The sequence below is a fragment of the Lutra lutra genome, chromosome 3 (genome assembly GCF_902655055.1).
Source record: "Lutra lutra chromosome 3, mLutLut1.2, whole genome shotgun sequence".
Lineage (NCBI taxonomy): Eukaryota > Metazoa > Chordata > Mammalia > Carnivora > Mustelidae > Lutra > Lutra lutra.
In genome coordinates, this window is record NC_062280.1 from 15,316,085 (window position 1) to 15,337,819 (window position 21,735).

General features: G+C 36.8%; 1 protein-coding gene and 1 long non-coding RNA gene across 2 annotated transcripts in view; one reads left to right on the forward strand and one right to left on the reverse strand.

Annotated features, from left to right (window-relative positions):
• LOC125095025 (uncharacterized) overlaps window positions 1-1,053 on the forward strand; it is a 31,973-nt gene extending 30,920 nt beyond the window's left edge. The window contains exon 6 of the long non-coding RNA XR_007125771.1: window positions 1,022-1,053. This is a non-coding gene — a long non-coding RNA (uncharacterized LOC125095025). The remainder of the gene's footprint in view (window positions 1-1,021) is intronic.
• Window positions 1-21,735, reverse strand: part of RAPH1 (Ras association (RalGDS/AF-6) and pleckstrin homology domains 1) — a 92,808-nt gene that overhangs the window by 36,992 nt on the left and 34,081 nt on the right. Inside the window, 4 exon segments of the mRNA XM_047720798.1 lie at window positions 821-895; window positions 6,628-6,708; window positions 17,017-17,522; window positions 18,341-18,446. Coding sequence (XP_047576754.1) covers window positions 821-895; window positions 6,628-6,708; window positions 17,017-17,522; window positions 18,341-18,446 — 768 coding nt within the window.

The following is a 21,735-nucleotide window of genomic DNA, read 5'->3' on the forward strand; positions in this document are numbered from 1 at the left end:
AGTCATAGCCTTAATACCCCCTTTCAAAAATTTATAACCTTAATTAAAAAAAAACACCTTAGACACAATAATAACTTACAGACATTACCCATAATTACCATCATATTCCAAAGAAAATATCTATAACCAAGTCCAATATTCTTGAATTTAACATTTAAATAAGATAATGAAATAAAAACATGACATGAAAAGAGGTCAGAATCTATTTAGCTTCCCTACTTTGTTACTGCTTAGTTAATAATGACAATGGCTAAACAATTTTAAATTGATGTAAAATATTAGCCCAGTGAAAATCCCGTTGGACTGACTGAAACCATTCTGAGGGCGGGTAACTGAGAAATTAAAATTGCAGTCTTCTCTTCCAATTTGATTAAGCTAATGTAAAGTAAGGTTCTGTTTATATAAATAAATGTTTTAATTTATAATACAAGCACGAATTAGAAAACAAAATTTGCTAAAGAAACTCACAGCATGGATAGATAACCACTAGTAATAAAAGTTTAAATTAGAGCAATGTTTTTGGACTTTAAAATAAAGTGTTAAACTAGAAAAAGTGCAACATACTTGGGAAGATGGCCAGGTATTTACAATATTTACAGTATTTTCGGATATTGAGAGTAGAATATTAAGTCATTGTATCTTAAGTCATTAAGATCAATAAATAATTACTTCAGTAAGAGAAAAAAATAACTATAACAACAAAGACGCTGAAATAAGAAAGCATAATCTGGGAAATCTGCGAACACAATCAAAACCAGAAATTATATTCTACCTGAAAGACAATAAATATTTACATGCAGGTGGAAAGAAGTAGTATCACCTTGGTCAGCAAATGAGAAGGTTTTCCTGCAATGTTTCTCAGAAGAAGGGAGGTTTCCCTGTCCAGATAGGAGTGCTTGTGCAGAAAAAGAGAGAGAAAAACAAAAAAGGCAAAAGAAGTCAGTGGAGGCTTTATGTGTTTAAAATATAAAGTAGACAAAGAATGTTTCTCTATCATTAATCTCATGTCTTTTTCCTACAGTGAAATGTGTCCATAAGAAAACTTTAAAAAAGAAAAAAAAAAAAAAAAAAAAAAAAAAAGAAAGAAAAGGATGGGGAGACAGACACCATCGATGCCAAGAGGCATGTCCTAGCCAACTCGTGCCAGTCCCTCACTGCAAAAACGGACCGTGCGCTGCCTAGATCACAGAGCCAGCCTGTCTTCTAGGGAGGCCTTTCCAAGTGCCGTGCACACAGCACAGATAACAGGTGCTGAGACCAATGACTAAACAGATGCCTTCCTCATATTAAAGCCGATAAAGATCCATATAGCTTTAAGTAGTATATTCTTATGAAAACAGAATAAGACTTTTAAAAACTTTTTTAAAACTCTGCAAGTATTTCTGATCAATTCAATGACAGCTTTTTTCCAAGAGAAAAAAAAGTCCATAAATATTTTGCCTAATGGATATCACCTGTTTTCAGTAAAATCTTAATTCACTCATTACATCAGAATACTAATAAGACTATACTGACAGTAAAGGACTTACATAGCAAACAAATGACATAAACAAATATTAAGTAGAGCTCCTTTAAATTGTTAATTTAAGCAATTAATATATTTTCATAAAAATGATCTGTGAATAACAAAGGCCTTAACTACTGTTTTCCCCCTTGGTAACTTTTTAGTAACAGGTTTAAGGTAAGTTTATGCAATTGTATTTAAACTCAGAGTATAAATCAGAGTTGTTTCCATATAAACGTAATTCAGACTTGCCTGTCCCTAAATAATTCTGAATTAGGAACTATTTTTTAATGCGATGTAATTACCACCATTTAAAATAATACACTGGCACATTCAGTTGAGTATCCCACTCTTGGTTTTGGCTGGGGTCCTGACCTCGGGTCATGGGACTGAGCCTCCATACAAGCTCTGCACTCAGTGTGGAGTCTGCCTGGGACTCTCTCTCCCCACCCTTTCTGTCCCTCCCCCAAACCTGAAATAAATAAATCTATCTTAAGAAAAAAAATACAATGGTGCAGCTGAGTGATGTTATAGAAAATATTCTATGATGTTGTATTTTTTAAATCTAACGATGTATCAAGTTATTCTTAAGAAAAATGTTCTTTGGAAAGAAGTATTAGAGCAGTACCCACTCTTAGACAGTTCACTGTCACAGATAATAAAACACATTACTTCAAGATTAGAAACACTGTTAAAGAATACTAATCTTTGGGGCACCTGGGTGGCTCAGTTGTTAAGCGTTTGTCTTTGGCCCAGGTCATGATCCCAGAGTCCTAGGACTGAGACCCGCATGGGGCTCCCTTCTCAGTGGGAGGCCTGCTTCTCCCTCTCCCACTCTCCCTGCTTGTGTTCCCTCTCTCGCTGTCTCTGTTAAATAAATCAGTAAGATCTTAAAAAAAATATATTAATCTTTGCTCATATCTACACTATGTTGAGTTTGCTATATAGAATTTTATTGCCTATGCATTTTCTTTGCCTTTTTAAAAAAATATAAGATGAACCTTATAAGCATACCTGCCCTTTCACCCACTCCTGCAAAAAGAACAACAAAGGAAAAAAAAACCCAAGGTTAAAAAAATTGGACATATTCATCAAGATCAGCACTAACAGGGTCAAACAATAACAAGAACAGAGATAATTATCTCTGTTTATAATTATCTCTGTTATACCATTTACCTAAATGGTATAATCCTCCTGAAGGTAAAGATTAGTTGGCTTATCCAAAAGACACGAGGACAGAGAAATTTCTAAAAATTCAATTTAATTTGAGGTTAACAACCTGCTAAGACGAGGGAGAAAACTGGGAAGGACAATTTTATTGCTCTTATTCCCATTCATTTTTTGCTATTCATATGTAATGGGACAAGTGTATTCTTACACAAATACGTAAAAAATAATTTATGAAAAACCTACTCCTATTTCCTTTATCTTACTCAAACATTAGTTCCTCAGAAAAAGATCCCCCAAGTAAGTAAAATATCTATATTCCGATCACTTTATTTTAAATTCTAAAAAATAAATATGCTTCAGGCCATGAAAACAAATTTTTTTTGGTAAATATAATTCCAGACATTAAGTTCAAGTTTAAACTTAAAATCTTTTAAGATTTACTCAATGAGTCCTAAACTCAGATCACCTCAAGACTTCAAATCACTTAAAAAAAAAAAAAAAAAACCCCAAACCAAAAAACAACTGTTTTCTGATCAGTAAGAAACAATGATATCTAACTGTATTTGTTTAAAGACTCTAAAGTGGAAGTTATCCATTTAAAAATATTAAAAGGTTTAAACAGCCTAAAATAAAAATGAGATAATCATTATATTATTATAGCTAGTGTACCAAAAATAATCCACATCTAAAAAAATGAGACCACGAATAGCTGAACATGACAATAAAGTGGCGTGGGACAGTCAGGTAGCTACTCACAGCTCACTCACTAGCAGGGAGGGAAGCCAGGCCAGCATGTTTCCTCTATCTAAGCTATAGGTATTTGTAGCAGAAAAAACAAAAACCTAGAAACCACAAGAAGCAAACTCCTTCCTTCAAAATATCCTTCCTTTATCTATCTTCCCCTAATGGTGCTAATCATACGTTGCTCTAGAATTCCTTAGAAAGGGGGTCAAGGGGTCGGGAGAATTTGTTACTGGAGAAAGATGTAAGAGGGATGAGAAGAGTGGCGTACAGCTGGAGGACTGAAAACAGCAAAGGACACGGTGATCTGGGCACGTCTTGAACTCAACCTTCTGTCTTGCAACATTTTGCTGATAACAAAAATACACACCACTTCATTTAAATAGGGCCTTCTTACATTTTCTTTCATTCACCACTAACAACACAAAGTCAGTGGCTTATTTTTAATCCATTTCACTGGTTTATTAGCTTATTTTCTCTCTTCCACTTTCCACTTTATTTATTTATTAGGTTGCAACCTTGACCCTGGAACCATGCAAAGCACTGGAGATCCAAAGGTGACCAGGATAGGCATTCCTTGCTCTCACAAAGTTTAGAGTCTAATGGGGAAATTAAATGACAATTACAGTACAACGTGTTACGTGGTATGGAAGCAAGTAGGAGATACAGTACTTAACGCAAAATCAGGGACTCAGAGGAACTATTTTTGAAAAAGCTTAGAGTCCTGGAAGATGTGTAAGGAGTAGCTAGGAGTGCAGTGAGAGGTAGAGACAGAGAGCAACTAGGGGTATCAGAGGATCTAAAAGAGGGTAGTACTGCCTTCAAGGTGACCTTTCAGAAAATGGGTTAATTTGGACTGTCACAATGAAGAGGAGGGGGGTGTCACAGGTATTTTTAGAAGAGAATGAGAATGCTGGATGCCCTGCAGCATGGAACAATGTCACATAAAGCAAGTAAAGTCCCACATCACACAGGAACTTTTATTGTCTTTATACGGAAAAATCACATAGATGGGAAATGCTGTTCATAACACAATCTGAGCTTAGAACCTAAGTCTATTTAAATGTACAGTGTATTTTAAATACGATTTATTTCTGTATGATTTTAATATTCATTGACTTTTCCAAGAATGCTATTTACCCTGCAAAACAAATTGAGGGAAGCCAGCATTCTTTTGTCCAGAATTTACCAAAAGTTATTATGTTGGAAAATCATTTCACCAATGGAAACCCAGCTTGAAAAGGTGCCAGTGCCCAAACCGGCAGCATCGATATGCGTTCGGTCACATGCCAGTACCTGACAGGAGACAGCTCAAATTCTTTTTCACAAAATAACTAAATACTATTAATGAAAAGACATGCCATGCAAGAATTCCTGAGGTTTATTAATAAAGGAGGTTTAAAAATCTTCCACGTTACTGTCTTATTTAAAATAGTTACAACACAATGAGAAATCTAAACTATAAAAATAAATATCAAAATCATTTTATCACTGCCTCATCCAAAGATGTAAGATAGGGAATGGTTTTATCACAATTATACATAAGACCTGGGCGCCTGGGTAGCTCAGTCGGTTAAGTGTCTGCCTTCTGCTCTGGTCATGAACTCAGAGTCCTGGGATAGAGTCCTGCATCAGGCTCCCTGCTCAGAGGGGACTCTTGCTTCTCCACTCAGGCTCTCTCTTTCTCTCTCTCTAAACAAAATCTTAAAAAAAAATTATACATAAGGCTCACTTATAAAAATTTTATACTTCCCATTTCTTTTGTTGGAGTCTATAAATTGTCTCAGCACATTATCCCTATTTTGTTTAAAGCTATTTTCTTTTTCTATTAACATATAGAGGTATGTTTTGTCTGCTATTACTTGTCACAACATGTTTTAGTTCCAGGTCCACCCAATTTCTGCTTTCTCTATCCCGTAAAAAATGACTTCTGATCTTTTCACCTGCCTTAAACCCAAATTATAAGTGGGTGTATAATTATGTCACTGTGTCTTTTACTACAGTGGCGGCCAAACATTTAAAAACTGAAATACATTATTATAAGTAACTTTTTGGTTATTCTCCTCCATCATGGGTATTAGAGCATTAAATTCCTTTTAAAAAGCAGGTATGTGGGTAGGTGAGATTATCTATGAATTTCTTTGAGCCAAAGACAGTGATTTAAATTATTTGTTATAAAATGGGGGTTCGAGGACTGAAAGGACTGGGAAGTGAAACAAGGAGATGACAATGAAGGGCTACGGCAAGCGTGGCTGGTGCTGAGGAATGTAAGGGAGGGGCTGAAGGTGAGGCGAGGAAGTGGTTTTTCACTCTGCTGGATACAAGCCATTAGTAGACTGTGAAATCAACTCACTGGGTTCCTGGGTTATTACCAGACAAGGAAAGGAAGGGAGGTTAAAGAGAATCTGATTCAGCTGGGTGGGGGTCGGGAACTTGGGGGATTTTTACACTTCACAGATGATTCTGAAGCAGCACTGTCCAACTGAATACAAGTCACAAATACAAAATTTTCTAGTAACTACATTGAAAAGAAAGAAAAAGCAAAATAAACATTAGTATCTTTTATTTACCTGAAAATATCCAAAGTAGTATAATTTTACAAAGTAATCAATAAAAAATACTAATGAGGATATTTACATTTTTAAATACTAAATCTTTGAAATTCACACGGTATTTTATCTTTATAGCACATCTCAACTTGGATTAACCACATTTCAAGTGCTTAACAGCCACATGTGGCTAGTGGCTACCATAAGGAACAGCACAGATGTGAAGCACCCAGACTTGTCAACCACTGACCAGAGGATACATTTTTGAAGAAAGAAATTAGGTTTTCAGTGAATCATCAGTGGAGAAAAGTCATTCTACTAGATAACCCCATTCTGAAAAACAGCTACATTTGTATCTTAAGAAATTTACAAAAGCCCTTAGCTTCAGAATAGAAAAGAAAGCATGTGGTTTTAGGCTCCAATACACAATTTTTCTATATCAGATATGCTACCACCTATATAATCTTACCATAAGTAGTAACAGTCAATGGTGTTGTATCATACAGTTGTTCATTTATTTTCTGCTCACTTATTTTTAAACTTGGTTTAATTTTTATTAAAAAAACCCTAAGGTTTATGACCAGATTTCATCATCAGAAGTTCTAAAGAATGTATTCTGCACTGCTATGTAAGTAGCCGCATGGACACATTTACAGAACTTACAGGTGTCAGCTCAGCCTGTTCTTCTGTGAAGTCAGTATGATGCTTGGCCTGCTTGCTGGAACATCTCAGAGAAATAGCATGCTGTGAAAATGCAGGAAGGAAGAAAATGATAGGTAAAGGAGGTGGAAAAGGGCCAGTCTCATTATCATGCAGGAAGAGAAAAAGATCACTGAAATGAATCGTTGAAACAAAACCGTAATGAAAAGTTGCATGCATCTTTCATTATATTTTGCAAAAATAAAAAAGAACCAGATGATCCTAACCCTTGATATCTTCAGGATAACCTCACTCTGGACAGCAGAGCTCTATGGGAGAATACCAAGTCCAGTACCAATTCCTGGTTTAACTGGGCCTTGACTACTGTTTAGCAGTACTCTTAGTCCTCTTTTCCCGTCACTCCCTAAGTCATTCCCTCTAAGATCATTCTTTTTTTTTTTAATTTATTTTTTATTTTTTATAAACATATATATTTTTATCCCCAGGGGTACAGGTCTGTGAATCGCCAAGTTTACACACTTCACAGCACTCACCTCCCTCTAAGATCATTCTAAGTAGTTTCCAAGTTGGTCAAGCTTCTAGTTTCACCCTTTTATCTCTTCAGATGACCTCACTCCCTACCTCTCCTGTTACTAAGAACATCACATCCATTAAGAGGATTTTCATCACTAAAATGAATCCTGTAAGTGCACCCCTATTCTCATCCTTCTCTCCATTTCTATATGAATAAATATGTATTTCCCTCTAAAGTTAAGCATGTCCTAGATACCACTCATTGCCCCTCTTTCTCAAGTTTCTGATACTCAACTACTACAGCTTATTGGGAGTGTGAAAGACAGAAAAATATTCAATACTTCTGGGTACACACCTCTTGTTAAACTAGTGTTTTCTCCTTTTCACTGCCAAATTTCCTGAATTCAGCTACCCTCCACATACCACTCAATTTCCCACAATCTAGCATCCATCCCTCTCCAAAGTCTGAATACTCTGGGTTGTAATGCATTCTGTAATTCATTCTCAAAGTCATCAGTGACCTTTTAACTGAGGTTTTCTGTCTTTCCTATCATAGCACTTATCACACTGTACTGAAATTGAAATTGTTTGGTTGTCTGTATTGACACCCTCTTCTCACATTATAAATCATAAACTCGTAAGCACATTGTGTATTACATTCACATTTCATCCCTTACAGCCCAGTGTACTGCAGAGGTACTCAAATATTTAGGGCATGTGTGAATAACTATTTCTTCTTGAACTTCATGCCACAAGCTTGGCCAGATCAAGACTATTTTCGCTTTGCCTTCTCTACATTATCGCCTTAAACATATTCAATAGCACTGTGTAAATCACTATTATCAATGGCAGGCCTATCAAATCAATATTGTCATTATCCTCATTCTTGGAAAATAAAAAAATAAATAAATAAATATAGACCGAACTATTAAAGGCTAAAAAACTTAACAAATGCAACTGACTCTAAAATGGTTCAGGAAAACAAATGTATATATAAAAGAACAATAAAGCAAGTGTTGCAAAATGCTAAAAAAATCAGTGAATCTGAGTAATGAGTTTCTGAGTTCTTTGTGCTATTCCTTCAATTTTTTGAGTTTCATATTATCTTAAAACAAAAAGCTTTTAAAAAACCTATTCTCTGTAGACTCAATCTCACACAAACTCCCCATATTTCCAAATGCTTATTGGTTAATTAAAAAAAAATCTACATCTGAAGTGTTCAAAAAAAGAGATGACTACCTATATACTATGTTATTAAAAAGTATGATGGAACATTAGTTCTTAAAATTCAACACATCCTCACCAAAAATGAACGTAGGCAAGGTGACAAAAACAGTAGAAATAGTACATGTGTGAAGATTCAATGTTGTTACATTAATAAAGATGGAAAGGAATTATGGGATGATATAAACAGTTTATTAATATTAGTTTCCATTTCTACAAAATATTTAAACACTTTTCTATAAAAACAAACAAACAAAAAACAAAAAAACCTACCCCAAACCCAATTTTTACCTCAAAATGAATCTGAGGATCAATTCTACACATCAATTTTGCTCTAAACATATTCAGTTCTAAAGACTTTTGTTATCAAGCTATCAAATTCTCCAAAAATCCCTCAAAAACTCCAAAAGTCTCTGCAAAATTAGTTATGGATCACCATTTTCTTGAATTGAATCTGTAACATGTTAGAGAAGTACCATTTTCAAGTCAGAATCTTATGCTGGTGTTGGGGGGTGGGGGATGGCAGGTGTATAGAAAAAACTGATCTCACATAGGAGCCAAACCATAATCAAGAAATGGTCTTATACCAAAGAACAAAATAAAACACTTCCTTTTGATAGCTAACACCTTAGATTACAACGGGAAAAAAGAAGTGGAGATCTGTGAACATGCATTAGTATTTCAATAAAACAGATTTACATTTATCCTTTGCTGACATGTGTGCACTTTTCACAAACATTAAAAATGAGCATACCTTAGGGCTGGAGTAAGGTTAGAGCTTCAGCCCAGCTGTTCACTGACAATGTGACTCTAGGCTTACTGTTTAACCTGTTTTCTCACGGGTAAAATAGAGGGATAACAGCATTTTCTCCAAAAGTTGCCAAAAGAATTAAGTGAATAACATTACTATTATTACAAAAGTGAGAAACCACCAGCCGTCATCTGAATTTCATTTAAGCCTCGATTCATTTAAATTAGAGCTAGTTTAGAGTTGTTAAATTTTAACAATACATGCAGGAATATACTAAAACACCACAAGATGGGGATGTTACTGCATAAACATAAATCTCTTTGCCCTTTTCCTTCCGCCCTTACAGCTCTATCTCTAGGTCTGGGTCTAAGAGCACTGGCCAGTCTAGCCTTGTCTTGTTCTTCAATTCTGTGATGAAGCAGCATGGTCCTGCAGTGTGAGCTCTACAACCAGATTGCCTGGGTTCAAATCCTGGGGAACTTAGTCCCTCTCTGCCTCAGTTCCTTCCACTGTGAAAATGGAGGTAATGGTGTCTATTCCACAAGACACCGTGCAGATTCAGCTCGTTGTTAAGCACAATGCCCAACACAGAATAAGCACTCAGTATAGTAGGGGATATTATTTTTCTATTTTACTCCCTCTTTTTTTCCTTCTCTCCTTTTACTAGCCACTATATAGCCAGTATGTGTCTGAATTCCTTCTAAAATTATTTCTTTTAGGGAGTCTGGGTGGCTCAGTTGGTTAAGCATCTGCCTTCAGCTCAGGTCACGATCCTGGGAGACCCGGGCTCCCTGCTCAGCAGGGAGTCTGCTTCTCCCTCTGCCCCTCACCCTAATCATGTTCTCTCTCTCACTCTCTTTCTCTCAAATAAATAAAATCTTTTAAAAAAATAAAAATTATTTATATTTTATAGTACTCATCCATTTTAAAAACAGATGAATACATTTCTATTCTTGTTCCCAAAAAAGGCCCTTCACCAGCCCTCCGCAACACAAAATGATGACAAAACAGACCTAAAATCAAATAATGATAATGTTTTATTTCTTCAGAGATGAAAAATGACACAGATTACTAGATAATACACAAAACGAGAATCCCGGCGTATATGCCAATGTCGACTGGAGTAGCGTATTTGAAAAGTATGAGAACTAAACTTTCACCATGCTTTTCACTAAATCTTCACCTCTTCTTTCATCTGAAACCTGTTCTTTTTGCTATTTATTAACCTCACTAGGCCAGGGAAATCTGGAATTAAACACCAGATGGGTACATGTGAATAAATTTCAGTGAAATGTAGCAACACAGCCATTAGAATTTTAAGAATAATGTAGCTACAATAATTGAGAAGTCAATTAATAATCCCAACCTTTTTAGATATGTAGGCCACTAAAAGTTTGAGGAAGCCCTGTGCTTTCATCCAGCTAATACTTCAGACCAAAGGTTGCTTGATAAGAATAATTTAGGACTTAAATGCCGATGGGGCTCTCCACCCCCAGTGCTACAATAAACACAATTGCTGTTTTCTTTCCACTACCTCAAAATTTCTGCACACATTAATTCTTGAAATAGTTCTGAAAAGTGAAGGAACTGGAAAAATTTATTGCACTGAACCTATGATATGCTGTTGGCATATCACAAGTTATAATGGTATATCCATGGAAGATTTCACTTAGGAAAAAACTATAAATATGAGGGAAACAATTATAACATTCAGAAGTTTTAGTAGCTCAGATACTAAGGAATTTTTTCCTATAATATTTATGGAACAATCATCAAGTATTAAAAAGACTCAACAAAACCTTTGGACTCTGCCATAAACTACAATAAAACCTTTTTTTAAGATTTTTAAAATTTATTTGAGAGAAATAGCACAAGAGAGAACAAGCGGGGGGGTGGGAGAGGGAGAGGGAGAAGCAGGCTCCCTATTGAGTAGGGAGGGACCCTGGGATCATGACCTGAGCAAAATGCAGACGCTCAACCAACTCTGCTATGCCCTACAATAATAGCTTTTAAAAGCATTTTCATTTTAGAAGTACATTTTCATGTATAAAATTCCAAATTTAGAAGCATTATTAAGGTTTAAATCTCATCAGAAAATAAAGGAATGTGTTAGCATTAACTTTTTATCAATGAACTTTATTTTACGTAAAATTTATAACATTCAATTACCATTTATATTTGCAAACTTCTATCTAACTGAAAACTATTGTTTTATCAGTTAACATGAATAAATGTACCATAACAATGCCAGGAAATCAGCTGCAACATTTATTTCACATTGGTTAAGATACAAACAGACCTTAATAGAATTTATTTCAACCACACTGAATTCCAATTTTAAAACTTAGTAGATGAGGGGCGCCTGTGGGTTAAAGCCTCTGCCTTCGGCTCAGGTCATGATCCCAGGGTCCTAGGATCGAGCCCCCCCCCACCCCGCATCAGGCTCTCTGCTCAGCAGGGAGCCTGTTTCACTTCCTCTCTCTGCCTGCCTGTGATCTCTGTCTGTCAAATAAATAAATAAAATCTTTAAAAAACAAAAACAAAAAACTTAGTAGATGAGGGGTGCCTGGGTGGCTCAGTGGGTTATAAACTTAGTAGATGAACATCACTGATGGATTTCAAAAGAACACTGACTGAAATTATTCTGTAATACATTTTTATGCTTATCCAAAGAAAATATTTTATACTACAACATTTTTAACACGTAGGAAATCATTTTTTAACAATCAGCTTCACTTTATTTTTAAGATACTGATAAAAACTGGGAGGCAAGTGTAGTTTCTTAATTCAAATACAGGTTTCTCAGTTACCTGACCTACTTAAAATCTCTTCTTTGGAATAAATGCCCCTACCAAAGGGATAACGGGAGGCTTCAATGAGACAGTATATGTGAAGTGCCTGAAAACACAGTATTTCAACAAAAGTCAGAAAAGAGAAAGGCAGGGAAAAAAGACTTACTCTTCCTGATGTGAAATTGTACTGTGCCTATCCCTGTTCGCTTTCAGAGAGCAACAAGACAAGAAGGTAAGCCACAGTATTAGTTCATCTTCAGACGGGCAGTTTAACTACCCAGGTCCCAAAATGGAACACTACCAACTTCAAAATGACTTTTCTAACTTGGCTAGATGTCCGGCAAGGAACTAAGAGGCAGTGTGACTGGCCAAGTAAGAAGAGGAGGAAAGAAAGGAAAACAGAGGCAGAGGTAAGGGGAAAGCAAATCCCGTAAGGACCTGCAGGCCACTGCAGGGATTTCAGTTTTATAATAGGATACAAAGTCTTCGGGTTTGAGAAGAGGAGGGGCAATATCTGACTAACTTTTAATAGGACCGCTCTGGCTTCGGTATGGATGGTAGACTATTAAGGAGAAGGTAAATATAGGATACCCAAGTGGGAGGCTATTGCAAAAACTTACATCAAGATGATGTCAGCTTGGTGGCAGTGAACGTGGTGAGAAGTGATCAAATTCTGGATATACTCAGAAGGTAAAGGCAACAGAATCTGCTGCTGGACGGGAGGGATGGAAGAGCCATTAACTAAGATGGAGAAGACTTTGGAGGAGTTAGTTTGGGAGAAACCAGGGCTTTGGTTTTAGACCAGTTAAATCTGAGCTACCTATTAGACATCCAAATAGAGATACTGATTAGAGACAGGATGTATGAACCTGGAGTTCGGGGGAGAGGCACTGGCAAAAGATACCTGTATTTCTTCGACTCTAAGATGACTTAATGCTGGTACTTTCTTGATCTTTATCAGGAACTGTCAAAAGAAAACTTCACACAGAACTGCCACTTTGCTAACAGTGACAGATGCCACCTATTTCTAAAACATGGTCTCTCAACTTTGGCACAATTCGGGGTTGGATAACCGGTCACCGCGGCGGCTACCCTGCGCATCGTAGGCTTTCAGCAGCACCCTTAGCCTCCAGCCACTAGATGTCAGTAGCGTCCTTCTATCAGTGACAACCAAGAATGTTTTCAGATACTGCTGAATGTCCCCTGGGGGACAAAATAGCTCCTAGTTGAGAACCATTGTTTTAGGGGCATTAAAATGTGGGGAAAAGGTGTGTCTTAGAGAAATGAAATAGGGTATTAAAATGTGGGAGTTGTCAGTGCTTAAGCTCACAAAAAGAGTGGATATAGACAGAAAAGGAGTCAGGACTGTACCTTGGGGCACACCGAAGTCAAGAGACTGCAGGCAGGAAAAGGAGGTTATGTTAGATATGGCTGAGTGGTAACCATCTTAGGCCCAAGGAAAGCTGAATGTTAAGCCAACACTAGAGAAAAGCAGAAGGGCATCTCAATAGAAGTGGTGGTGGGAAAAAGCAGAAGGACTGGTTGAAAGCATACTTAAGCAAGCAGTTCACTCACAGATTGCTTCCTTTACTCGCAGACCAACAGGGGTCTCAGGTTCAGACTGAGAGTCACTCACAGGACCCAAAAGGCCATAGCTTGGCACCAAGTTCGCTTAGTTCCACAGAAAGATAAAGCATGCTAGCACGAGACATGGTATCTTTAAAAAGAATCTATACAGGCCACCAGAAGCCTTTTCTGGGCCCACCATTCTAAGGCACAAAAATCATGGCGGTAAGTACAGAAACCACCTTGGCTTTGGGAAACTTCATACTCCACAGGAACCAGCAGTATATTTTAACAGCCAATGAGTGCAGGTTCCAGGAACCCTCAAGGGATGTATTTATGTTCACTTACAAAACTGAAAAATTTCACACCAGGAAACAAAGGTCTGTGTCTTTTCATAGGCTTCTTTTAAGTTCACTCACAGTCTTCCTGGTCCATATGCACTCACTAATCAGGAGTTAGTTTATAGTATACAATATTACCTGGAAACCGTCTATATTAGTCAAGTCTATAGTAAAAAAAAATAAAATAAAAATAAATGCCAGGAGAAGGAAAACACCCAAGATCATTTTCCATGAAGAAAACGGGTTCAGACTTGCTAATAATCTTTTCTACTTAAAGCAGTGATTCTCAGGGGACTTTTGCCATATAGGGAACACGTAGCAATGTCTAGAGACATTTCTAGTTGTCACAACTGAAGGAGGTGTGTACACTACTGGCAACTAGTGGACAAGAGAGATGCCAATGATGCTTCTAACGTCTTACGAGGCACAAGATAGCTCCCACAACAAAGAATTATCTAGCCCAAAATGTTAGTAGTCAATGTTGAGAAATCCTGACCTAAAAGGATTAGATGGAAGTTCACATACTGAACACTGAGGACCACCTTACACTGCAAGCCTTCTTTCCCCAATGGGCTGTGAAAGCACAGCTGACATATGCCCTGACATATGCAGGAGGATGGAGGAATCGTATTCTCTGGAGAAGCTCACACACCTGAGAGAAAAGACCTAAGAATGATTCTAGAGCAAAGAATATGAAAGACAGCAAAGAATTTTAAGATGATATTAACAGACACTAATATTGTTTGAACTAAGAGACTTAATCAACTGGGGAAAGTTTGGAATCGAAACAGTGATAAACATACCAAAAACCTATACATTTTAAAATCTCAAGACAATTATTAATTCCAGGTAAGTAAAATGTAATGTCGCAGAAAGGAAATATAATAAAAACATATAGTTTAGCACCAAACTGCATGCATGTACATAGTAATGATAATATAAAAACTGAACAGTAAACCAACCAAAATATATTGGGAGGCCAGGAGAGCATAAGGGGAGAAGGGAGAGGAACTGTCTAAAGAAGAGGTGTCTATACCCTAATCTTCCAGAGTGAGAAATCAGTAGATAACACATACAACTGAAAAATATCAAGAAATACCAATATAAATACAGTTTAATGACACAGAGTTAAAAACCCTGAGAATCAGCTAAGAGTAGAAAGTTCTGACCTCTGAGAGGATATGGCATGGTAGAGCAAAGTTTTCTGTAACAAGTCTCAGAGAACTATTTTGACTCTTTAAACTCCACACATGCAAAAGTAATTAAAATATTTCTTAGAGATTATATTCGAGTGTAGGGACAACTGGATACATGGGTTTGGAATCTAGTAAGCCTCAACTGGTTTTCTTGATTTGAAGAACAGACCAGATCCATTAAAAAGTACACTAAAGCAAGCTTCAGGTTTGCTAACCCACTTTTCTACTCATCCAAACAAGACAAAAGAATAGGACGGATAGAGAAGATTTCACCTCCTTTCCTGCTTTATTCCTGGTTTACTCACCGAACTTTATTTTAAACATTATAACACTGGTATCTTTGTCCATGAATACCACTAGGTCACAACTGAAGAGTCTGCTGGGAAAGGACACCTGACCTCATGCGTCTTGACCCAACTCAAAATAATCTCATTAGAAAGAAGGAATATTGGGGCGGCTGGGTGGCTCTGTGGGTTAAAGCCTCTGCCTTCGGCTCAGGTCATGATTCCAGGGTCCTGGGATCGAGCCCCGCATCAGGCTCTTTGATCAGCAGGGAGCCTGCTTCACTTCCTCTCTCTGCCTGCCTCTCTGCCTACCTGTGATCTCTGTCAAATAAATAAATAAAATCTTTAAAAAAAAAAAAAAAAAGAAAGAAGGAATATCAACATACGAAACAAAGAATAACCAAGAAAGCACGCCCCTAAAAAAATATTGCTCATATCCCAACAAGTGAATCTGAAAGACCTAAATGACAAATACTATATAGCTGGTGTTAAATATAATCCTTAGGTATCATGAGAGAAAAAAATTTTTAAGTTCTCTACAGAATATATACCACTTAGATGACCTTCATATTAAGTGAAAATTTATTTTTTAGATTGATATACTCTTTTTCTTCACAGTTAAACTCATATTTATCTTCAAACCACCATGATTCATGCTTCTTTTATGTTTCACAGCACCCAGAATAAACTGAGTACATTAATGGGTGCAGAGTTACTAACTGGTGGAAATTAATCTAGTGAAATTAAATCCATGGGGGGGAAAATTAATAATGTTGAGTAATAGGTGTAAATTTTACATTTCTCTGTAATTCTTTAAACTGTGTTTTACAAGATTTTACCTTAGTATTGATCATTCATAAATAGATTACTTTACCCTGTGGTAGACAGGACTGTAAACATAAACTGAACGGAAGGCTGGCTTTATTTGACCCACATTGATCTTCTTTCTTGCTGCTACCCTGTAACAATATTGCCACCTTCTTGACAAAAATATTCGATAAAGAATCTACCTACACCAAACTCAGCTTTTGCTAAAGTTATTTTAACACAAATTCATTTCTTTGCCCTCACCCCATCACATCCAGAAGAACTCTGTCCTTTAAAAACCTGTTCACATAATATATTATCACTTTTGATAACCTGAACTACCGTATGAGGATTAGACCACGTACTATTAGACCCATTTTACTTATGAGAAATTGATGTTTGCAGAGGCTGAATCACTCATTTAAGGCCCGGTGGGTAGTGAGTGGCAAAGGGAACACCTGGAACCCAGTTTTCTGATTCCAAGCCCAGTGGCTCTTTCCACTACAGTACCCTGAATCTTCGATAATAAAATAGAATCCTGGAGGACGATAGCGGTGGTAGGCATTTTTTTCTCAAGTTGTTTTATAATAAACGTACACTAAACAGGAGTTACTATTATAACAATTACAACAGCTTTGCAAAATGTTATCAAGTATAAACCACATTTCAAGTTTTTAATCATATGAAACAACTGATATTAATTCAAGGGCTTCAAATAGCCTAAGAATAAAATGAAGAAACTCTCTTAATCATTGACATTGCTGTATCTGGTGATATATTCCTTCTGCAGTGACTTTACAACTTAGTTTAGAAGGATCCTGACAAATTTTCAATGTAGAAAAAATAAGTTAATTAAAAATACCATTCCTTCCTTTTTAAAGTACTAAAATAGCAGGGAAAAAAGTTTCATCTACCTACCTCGGTAACTGGCTGCCCCTGATGTGTCAAATTCAGTTCTTGAGGGCGTGTTACTTTATCAATATCCAAAGAGTCCATGCTAGAGGTCGCGGAGGTGATGCTGGAGCGAGAGGAGTTGCTAATGGAGCGCACTTCGGCATCGCTCACTGTGCCTGCTGACGCTGTTCTTCTGTGCTGATTAGTCACTGAGGGCTTCGTATCTTCTAGTACAGACTGCCGAGCAGCCTCATCCATGCTCAAGGAAGCCTGTTCTAACTGTGCAGTGATGTCATCCAGGGAGTAGTTGGCATGTGATGGTTTCGTTATCCTGTTAGATGAAGAAGACAATCCTTTCAAAGTGCCGTGTTTTGATGTATGTCGGCTAGCAGGTAGCTTCTGAGTGGCTTTTGTTTCTGTGATTTGACGCTTACTATTTCCTGCACCAATACTGCTGAGCTCCTGCTCTATGGAGCAAAGATCGGCCATCAGGGCATCCAGATCCACAGTTTCTCCCTGATTCAGAGCTTCTGCAATGAACAATACGTACATGATGTTTCCAGAATACACTGAATCAGAATTCATACATTCTCTTATAAATCTGTCAATGAATGCAAGGGCAGAAGCAAGAAAATTTATCTTACTGGGCCTAAAGCCTATCGAATACACTTTTTCTAAGAAGTTTTTTGTTTTAAATTCAACAGAGAAATTTTTAAAAGCAAATAGTCCATCTTTTAAGATTTGTAGTAATCAGTGGATAACATTATGAGTTGAAAGATTAAAAATAATGCAAAGATCATATACTGTCCTGTGGGGTTTTAGCCACATCCCCCCCCATGCAACTTTTTATCATAGGCTTTCTGTTGTTAATATGATCAGTGCCCTGGTAGAGCTGTCAACACTTAAAGAGCTGGGAGCTTAGAGAGAAAAATGTAAAGCCTAAAAAATTACAGATTTTTATGTCAATCCCAAATAGTAGAAAGTTAATTAGGCAGAATACATTAAATAAAGGCCAGAGGGGCCGATTTAAAACTTACTAACAAGTAATTTCACTGGACTTTATTCCAATGAAAATACAACAGTGAAAGTTAAGTTTGTCACGGGGTACCACTTGAGTATGTACTTTGACAGTTATTAGTAACTAGAAAACTATTTCAGTTATGTTCCAGTTTGGTATTTTTCTGTGATCATTTGAATTAGTAAAAAATGCACAAACCTAGAAATGTAAGAATTCACTCAAGTTATGCATGTAGTTTTTATATTGAGCTACTTGGAACTGTAGCTGCGTTGCTTCTGCATCATATAGTTTAATATACTATTTTACATTTTATTTCCAGTTACATCTTACCATTCAAGTTGTATATGGAGAATCGATAAGAAAAATTGGCCATATTTGTTTCCTGACGAAGAGGAGATCTTTTTACGGGTTCCATGGGCTTATCAGAATCCAAACTCTAAAGAAAGTTTAATAAGTCATATTATTTTCAGGTTTCAATTATAAAAAAGAGAAATAAAGCTTGTTATTTGATTAGGTGAACTGTCATATAATAGTTAAAACCAAAGTTTAGATTCTAGTTTTAAGGACAAGTCAAATTGTTTTTCATGTTATTTTGGTTATAGTTGCTTCAATTTTTAGATAAATGCTTACTTAAGGCATTTAAGACCATCCTAGTTTGGAATGAACATCTTTCCAAATACATCAAGTATACTGACTGAGCTCATTTTACATAAATTCACTATAAGCTAAATATATGAATATAGGCATGGTAAGATACAAAATAGAAAGGAACAATGCAGAGAATTATTTTTTTTTTAAAGATTTTATTTATTTATTTGACAGAGATCACAAGTAGTCAGAGAGGCAGGCAGAGAGAGAGAGAGAAGGGGAAGCAGGCTCCCCGCTAAGCAGAAAGCCCGATGTGGGGCTCGATCCCAGGACCCCAGGATCATGACCTGAGCTGAAGGCAGAGGCTTTAACCCACTGAGCCACCCAGGCGCCCCAATGCAGAGAATTCTGTTATCTTTTTCCTCAAGGGGATTTGATTTTGGTCAGTCTCATTCTTGGCATGAAGTACCCTGAAGATAAGGCACAATTCTGAATTCAAAATGAGTGAGGTCCAAGATCAGTTTTTCCTTTGTATTTACATATTTATTTTTATTAAAAATTTTTTTCATCTTAATTCTAGTTAACCTACACTACTATATTAGTTTCAGGTGTACAAGACAGTGATTCCACAATTCTATATGTTACTTAGTGCTCATTATACCATTCCCCCTCCCCTCTGTTAACCATCAATTTGTTTTATATAGTTTGGAGTCAGTTTTTCGGTGATTTGTTTGTTTTTGGCTTTCTTTAATGATTACTTGGATCCCTTTCTCTCTCTCTCTCTCTTTTTTTTTTTTTTAAAGATTTTACTTATTTATTTGACAGAGAGGAGAGAGAGAACACAAGTAGGGGAGCTGTAGGTAGAGGGAGAGGTAACCTGATGCGGAGCTTGATCCGAGGACCCTGGGATCATGACCTGAGCTGATGGCCAATGCTGAATCAATTGAGCCACCGAGGTGTCCCAGATCCTTTTCTCTTTATTCTTTGCCTATTACTGGTTTTTAATTTGTGTATTAGGTTTGTATATAACATCTGCATATAATAGTCTATAATAAGTTGATGGTCACTTAAGTTTAAACCCATTCTTTACTCCTCTGCCATTTAAACCCATTCTTTACTCCTCTGCCCCTCACAATTTAGGTATATGGTATCATACTTTACATCCTTTTATTTTGTGAGTCCCTTGACTGATTTTTAGAAATATACTTATTTTACTGCTTTTGTGCTTCCTACTTTCCTTATTCCTATTTATGGTTTTCCACTCAAAGGGTCCCCTTTAGTTTTTCTCATAGACCTGCTTAATGGTCATGAATTCCTTTAAATTTCGTTTGTCTGGGCAACTCTCTCTTATTCTAAACAACAGCCTTGCTGGACAGAATATTCTTAGTTGCACGTTTTTTTTCCTTTCAGCACTCTGAACATATCAAGCTATTCCCTTCTGGCCTACGAAGTTTCCACTGAAAAATCAGCTGATAGCCTTATGGGGTTTCCCTTGCTTGCAACTCTTTTCTCTTGCTGCTTTTAAAATTGTCTTTATCACTACTTTGGGCCATTTTAAGTACTATGCATCTTGGCGTGGACCTCCCTGGATTGATTTTGTTGGGGGCATTTTGTGCCTCTGGATCTGGATTCTTATTTCCTTCCCTAGATTTGAGAAGTTTTTCAGCTACTATTTCTTCAAGTAAGTTTTCTTCCCCTTTCTCACTCTTCTTCTGGGATCCCTAAAATGCAAATGTTATTACATCTGATGGTGTCACTGAGTTCCCAAAGTCTATTTTCATTTTTTATTATTTTTGTCTCTATTCAGCTTGATTGATTTCCATTATTCTGTCCTCCATGTCACCGATCTGTTGTACTGCTTCTAGTTCTACTATTTATTCCATCTACTGTATCTTAAATTTCAGTTATTGGATTCTTTATCTCTGATTGGTTTTTATTTTTCTACCTCTTTGTTGAGGGTCTCACTGAGATCCTCCATTCTTTTCTTAAGTCCACTGAGTATCTCTATGACCATTACTTTAAATTGTCTATTGGGCATACTATTACCTCTGTTTTATTTAGCTCTCTTGCTGTGACTGTGTCCAGTTCCAACCCCACTGATTTTTAAAGTTCCAAGTATTGAGTCTCACTGATTCTAAGAAGATAAGGAAAATTTGGTCCAGCTAGTTTTCAAAGCCAAATGTTAGGGGGACACATCTTCCCCATGCCGGCTCCCTTGTCCGAGTCTGTTCCTCTCTCCTCTGTATGCCCAAGACCCCCTTCCCTCATGTCTTTGCCCTTCTTCCTTCTCGACATTTAGCTGTGGAAAGTTTGTTCTTCTAGTCTTTAGGTCATTTTCTGGGTCATTATACTGAGGTTTAGGTTATCTAGTTGTATTCATGAGATACAATGTGAGGTAAGAATCTTCCTACTCTCCTGTCTTCCCTGGAAGTCCCAAGACCCAAGATCTTAACAGAGAGTGGCTACAACTTCAGACAATGATGGAATATCCTTGTTCTTCTCAAGCTCTATTAAGATGAGCACAAACTGTAACCCAGCTATGATACTGCCTATGGTAAGTCTAGAATTATACTGTACTTCAGGAGAGAGTATCTTGTAAGTTATCTCGCCACCTTTTTAAATGACACTTTTCCTCTTCCTCTCTGTAATAAAGAATATAAGCTGCTTATAACAGAGAAATGCAGGAAAAAGGTCAGCAGTTAGCGTATATTTAAATAAATTTGCGGGGCGCCTGGGTGGCTCAGTGGGTTGAGCCTCTGCCTTCGGCTCAGGTCATGATCTCAGGGTCCTGGGATCGGGTCCCACATCGGGCTCTCTGCTCAACGGAGAACCTGCTTCCTCCTCTCTCTCTCTCTCTCTCTGCCTGCCTCTCTGCCTACTTGTGATCTCTCTCTCTCTGTGAAATAAATAAAATCTTTAAAAAACAAATAAATAAATAAATAAATAAATAAATTTGCAAATACTAAGAACAGCCTTTTAAAACTTTAACTTCTATTTATCATTATTGAATAGATTTCAAATAAAAAAGAATGCTAGACAGTCTGTAGAATCATGGAATTAAATTATATTTGTGCCTTCTTTATTCATCTGTCTCAAGATAAAAGGAATCCATTCAGTGTCCAACCAGTTTTCAAAGC